Source organism: Dipteris shenzhenensis, chromosome 29 (assembly GCF_047967505.1).
Source record: "Dipteris shenzhenensis isolate YYH24624 ecotype China chromosome 29, Dip_SZ_1.0, whole genome shotgun sequence".
Classification (NCBI taxonomy): Eukaryota; Viridiplantae; Streptophyta; class Polypodiopsida; order Gleicheniales; family Dipteridaceae; genus Dipteris; species Dipteris shenzhenensis.
The window spans coordinates 18,359,630-18,365,444 of record NC_141624.1 but is presented as its reverse complement, the minus strand read 5'-3'; the positions used below and the strand labels follow the sequence as shown (position 1 = coordinate 18,365,444).

The following is a 5,815-nucleotide window of genomic DNA, read 5'->3' as shown; positions in this document are numbered from 1 at the left end:
CTCAAACAAAATGCATAACTTTGAATTTATAATGACCATAATTAGTCAAACATAAATGCATAACTTTGAATTTGTAGTGACCTTATACAAGGAGTCAAACAAAAATGCATAACTTGTAGTTGGAGCATGAGTCTAACAAAAATGCATAACTTTGAACTTGTAATGACCATAACGAGTAATGTGTAACTATGAACTTGTAATGCATAACTTCATAATGATATTTGGGCACATCTTCTAGTTTGATCCTTACTTGATGATATCTAAATCAAAGACTAATGTTATAAAACTAATTTTCTTCTTAAAGCAAATCAAAGATCTCATCCATGAAAGAATGGGAGACTTGTTTTTAAGTGTGATAAGCTCTATAATTCTCATAGTGCCATATTTTTTCAACTAAATGAAGTCTAGCACAAAATACTAAGCTTTATTTGATTCAATCTTAAATACAATTTAAGTTGTTTTTCAACTTCTTCCTCTTCTGCTTTACTTAAGTTGTATGAAGCTATTTTTAATACAAAGTGTTGTGCCTAGTAACAAATTGATCCTATCATCTATCTCGCTACTCAAGGGTAATGATAAGGCAAGTCATCAAGAAACACATATCAAACTTAAAGTAAATCTCTTTCGCTACAAATATTCTCTATGGATTATATCCTATCCCATAATTCATCTCATGTTGAGATATCATCAACCACAATAAGTCAATGTAGGGAGGGGGGAACACTTGGTCAACAATATCTCATGACAGGAATCTTCAAGCAAAGGAAACTTAGAGCAAACACTAGTGCAAAATCCCCATTGATCAGTTCACACATGAATGTTTCTTAAAAAGAAACATTATAGAAGTGTAAACATAAAACTTTCAGGAACTTGCATGTACTGAAAAGGTCTCTAATCTGACTAAACTTCCAGGGTTAGCACTAATTCCAAAAATAATAAGTTTTTATGAAAACTTTTTTCAGGACATTTTCTTGACCAAAATATTCTCTAGGTTAAGGTTCTTAATATATTTTCTATATATCATTTATTCATTCTCAACAAAATTTGTTTCTGTTTAGAGGGATGACACTCAATCCGAGTTGACTTCAACTTCAATTCAAGCAAAATGTACTCTTTCAATAATACACTGAGCCCTTTTTAAAACTCGATCTAAGAACACGAAATAGATCAACTTGGGAGGCATATACAAGAGATTTTGAAAAACACTCCCAATGAAGAAGAAGGGTATGGCTGCTTGGGAATTTTGGGAACACCTGTCCCAGCTTAAGGTGTAGATGATCTATTAGCAAAACTGAGATGGGGTTCCTCTACCACAGGAGCTGTTAAAACTTGTGAACTTTACATTGTAAGGATTATGGGTTTCAGAAAGCGCAACGGTCAATTTGCTGCTGGGTGGCATATGGATCAAGCTTCTCTCCCATCCTAGACTCAAAGCAGAGACATTACTCAAATTGTGGGATCGTGGTGTTTTTTCCTGACTAACAAGTATGGCATACTTGGCAGAGTCACCTCCTCGTTACCTCTTTTTGGATATTGCCCAAAATTGGGACCCACTGATGTTGCTTTTGTGGTTTTACATGTTGAGGACAGGGCTTTCCAATTCTCACATTGTGTTATAGGTTTGAGACTTGCTTTTGCTCTCCCACCACGTTTGCATTGTTGAGAACATAATGCATGCTATTAGATTTAACCACACTTGCGTCTTCTTTTACCTAAGTCCCTTGGCTTATTTATTAGGGCTGGATTGCTACTTCTTGGATTTTTTTCCCTGAAAGATTATTTATTTCTGGAAAAGTTAAAATAAAAGAAAGCCAATAAATACTTTTTGTTACATATCTGTAACACAACTCCTGGTGAAATTAAGCTTAGAATAAATACCGAACAAGATGCCGTGAGATGGAGAGCTTGAAACGTTTGGAAACGTAATCCCATTGATTGGTGGGAGCTGTTCTGAAAACAAAGCCTTGGAAACTAGTGGAAGGGACTTATAGTGGATCCTTTTTTCCCTATTGGAAGTTCCAGCATTCACTTGAAGCCTGCACACAAATTTTGCATCAAGGGACACCTAAACATATGACAATTTCAATAAAATCACTCTTTTACTAGATTAACTGACCTTTTTTCTTGTGATCTCATAGAACAGACATCTCCATCACCACCGTTCACCTTGGCGAGCATTGAAACAACACTTTTCATGCCTGGACGTTGGGAAGGGTCATTTTCTGTACATGACAACGCTATCTCAATAAGACCCAAGACCTGATTTGAATCTGTAGTTGTCCGCAGGATGCCTGTGTCAATGAACTGTTTCACCTTGTGTGGAAACAAATTTCTCATTCTAACTGGTAAGGTTCTGTCTAAGGAAAAGACTCCAGCAGCTGATCTTTTGCGTGTGATGAGCTCCAGGACTGTCAGGCCATAGCTGTACACTTCTGCCTTCTCGCTTACTTGGTCTTCAGAGTCACATTCTACCACAAGTAATCAAACTAATTTAGAAGCCTCAGTCTGCATCACGAAAGGGTAATTGTAATAAATAATGAAGTTCAACCTGCTTTTCGAAGACAATATTAATCTTCTGCACAACATAATTAAAAGCATCTAATGAGAAACAGCCAACCGAAAATCATCTCAGTGGATAGAGGCAGATCACCTTACCTGGTGCTAAATAATTGGTATAATCCCCTGGAGTCAGTTGATGAGCAGTTTTCTTGGTCAAAACCCCACCAGCCACCTTTTCCTTCAAGTTTCTCGCAATCTGCAGACCTGCAATGCATGCTCTACAGTTTTCGTCAACAAGGATGTTGCTGGGGCATAGACGGCAATACACTCCCCGCTGCTTCTCTCTCCAATAATGTAAAAAAGCAAGGCCATGAGCAACATCTATGGCGATTCCCAGCCTTTCTTGCCAGCTCAGGGGAGCAGTTCCTTTCTTTCCATACAAGTTGTCATAAAGACTACCCTTGGACATGTATTTGTAGACAATTGCAAGAAAACCAGGTTTAAAAGTCCAATCGAGTAATTGCATTACATTTGTTTGTTTCATTTTTCTTAAGAGTTTGCAATCTTGCAGAAAATAGGGCCGTGATTCCCACAATATTTCAGGATTGAGAACTTTAATAGCCCAAGGTTCTTGTTTAGGCAGATGTCCCCAATACACCTTGCATCGGCTGCCAAAGCCAATAATATTTTTATTGCTGAAGTTGTCTGTGGCTAAACAGAGATCATTTTTGGATAGTCTCGATCGCCCTCCACAACATCCTAGCACTGGGGAAAATGTAACATCGCACCATTCTACAGCTTCCTCAAAAAGTGAGGGCCGAAAAATTCGCAGCGACAAGCATGACAATAGGAGGATAAGAGCACCAGCTCCAAGGAAAGCACCAACAGCCAAAGGAATGTACTTGATTATATGCTGTTTAGTTTTCAGAAATTGAATTACTTCTTTCCCTATATCTGTCACTATGTTTGGAGTCGAAGCACACGTTATATTCAAGACAGGACCACAAAGGCCTTTTTCATCCTTTAAATACCCTGCTGCAATGAAACGGCGGAAAAGAGGAATATCAGGAAGTAGCCCCGACAACTCATTTTGTGATAAGTCAAAAATATCTATATACGTCAAGTTCTGAAGTGAGATTGGAAGAGTCCCTGTCAATTTATTGTAAGATCCATCAAAATTTGTAAGACTAGCCAGGGTGCCAAATGATTCTGGAATGGGCCCTTTGAAGTTGTTGTGTGACAAATCTAATACTGAAATTCTACTCAGATTGCCCATTTCTACAGGTATTTCACCACCTATTCCATTGTGTGATAAATTAAGGTATTGTATACTTACAAGGCCTTGAACAGAAGCTGGCATGCTTCCAGAGAGGCGGTTTTCTGAAAGATCCAACACTCTCAGGGCATAACAACCTCCCCAGGAGTCAGGTAGTGAGCCTGATATCCTGTTTTTAGAGAAATCTACTTTCTGCAAGCGCTCCAAATTTCCAATTTCAGAAGGTATACTGCCTGTGAGCATGTTCTGTGACAAGTCAAGGAAAGAAACGAGCGACGTCAATTTGCCAATTCCTTGGGGGACTGATCCTTGAAGTTTGTTATTGGACATTGAAAGGCGCTCCAAAAATACTAAGTTTCCTATACTGTCAGGAATATTCTTTCCAATCTGATTGTTGCTCAGGTCTAGCATTTGCATATAAGTGGCAGCACTGATTGATGGGGTGATGAAACCAGTAAACTCATTGTCATTCAACAAAAGACGAGTGAGATATTGCATCTGTCCTATGGCCTGAGGTAGACCGCCTGTCAATTTATTGTGTGCTAGATCGAGGACCCTTAGCATAGTAAGTTCACCAAACTCGGTGGGAACATCACCGTGAAGAGCATTATCTGTCAGTTTCAAGGTCTCCAATTTACGGCATTTATAGACGTCTTTTGATATGATCCCTGTTGAAGCAACCTGTCCGTATCAGATGCTTTTAAAGTACTAACCCGAATGCTTAGAAAATTCTTTTGGCTGGATGCAAATAATCTTAAGAGGTGGTGTGAAGGACTTCTAAGAAATGAAGCCAAATCTTTCGTCCAGAACTTCAGTGAAGAAAAACAACAATGTCATCCTCAATTTACGTTTTAGGCTTCTCGAAGTGATAAATTAGAAGCATCATCAAAACATCACTCCTGATTCGAATCTGTATAAAGCATATCGTCAAGGCAAGGTACCTCTCAAATTGTTATTGCTCATATCAACATATCTAAGGGCCTCGCCGTCACAAGCTGCGCCGGGAAAATCCCCTTCGAATTGGTTATCATACAGAATCAGTGATTTCAAGTACACCAGCTTCTCAAATGTCGGGAGAACTCCAGTAAACCCATTGTCGCTGAGGTCCAATGTCTCGAGGACAATGGCATCCGCAATGTAGTCCATCAAATGTCCTTCGAATCGGTTTCCTGTCAAGTTCAATGTCCTTAAGAACCGGAGCTTTCCCAAATCCTTCCACAAAGTGCCCAAGATGTTTCGATTTGGAAGGGAGACACCCCTTACAACCGGAATCCCCTTGAGCACAGTAACGTCACATTTGACTCCATCCCAATCACATGGGCGAGCAGGAGAATTCAGTTTCCACGAGTTCAGAGCTCCTGTGGGATCTTCGGTGATGGTTTGCTTAAAATTATACAGAAAGAAGGCGTCCTCTGTGACGGGTGATGCAGGCGTTGCTACGCAAACAAGGAGAAAGGCGAGCCTTACAAACATATGCATTGCAAGCAAGTCGAGGGTGATGAGCAGGACAACCGACGAACTGCATGCGAGCAAATCATCAAGGTTGGCAACGGTAAATGCCTGCGATTCCGATCGCCATAGCCATGGCCAATACAAGAAGAAGAATAAGAAATAGAAGAAGAAGAAGAAGAAGAAGGAGGAGGTGGTACACGTTCATGAGACATCGAGAATCTTGGGATCGATTCCGGGAGATTCTCCATCTCAACAACAAGAGTCACTCCCTTAACCACCAAGTCTCCTCATGATAATGAGGAGTCCACTCACCTCTCTCAAGGTGCTAAAATGTCATTAATTTCAATGCATAGAATATCAAATAAAGGCACCAAGTGGGTTGCTTCCAAGATAGTAAAGGTTACCCATCCATGGAAAATCTCCAAATTCAAAAAATGCGCTTTTCACTTATGCATGCAATTCGTGTTTCAATTAATGGGATTTTTTAATGACATGAATTTTTACTCTAGGCATCAAGGAGAAGGTGAAAACACACACACGCATGCACACACACATCGGAGTGACACAGAGAGAGAGAGAGAGAGAGAG

The 5,815-nt window shown here is 39.7% G+C and overlaps 1 protein-coding gene across 1 annotated transcript; it reads right to left on the bottom strand.

The window, feature by feature from the left end:
• Positions 1-1,828: 1,828 nt before the first annotated feature.
• On the bottom strand, positions 1,829-5,284 carry LOC147882520 (uncharacterized). The gene is made up of 4 exons (XM_087400434.1): positions 4,717-5,284; positions 2,656-4,443; positions 2,117-2,468; positions 1,829-2,036 (listed from the first exon to the last, which is right to left on the bottom strand). Exons 1-4 carry the CDS (start codon positions 5,252-5,254, stop codon positions 1,829-1,831), a joined length of 2,886 nt encoding a protein of 961 aa, XP_087256560.1. The 5' UTR covers positions 5,255-5,284.
• Between the last annotated feature and the right edge of the window lie 531 nt (positions 5,285-5,815).

What these genes read in the sequence shown, in the direction of transcription:
- LOC147882520 (XM_087400434.1), bottom strand. Translation starts at nt 5,254, where the DNA reads ATGCATATGTTTGTAAGGCTCGCCTTTCTCCTTGTTTGCGTAGCAACG. An exon ending in GAGCAATAACAATTTGAGAG is followed by an intron (nt 4,444 to 4,716) that starts GTACCTTGCCTT and finishes TTGCTTCAACAG; the next exon opens with GGATCATATCAAAAGACGTC. An exon ending in ATGAGATCACAAGAAAAAAG is followed by an intron (nt 2,037 to 2,116) that starts GTCAGTTAATCT and finishes ATTTGTGTGCAG; the next exon opens with GCTTCAAGTGAATGCTGGAA.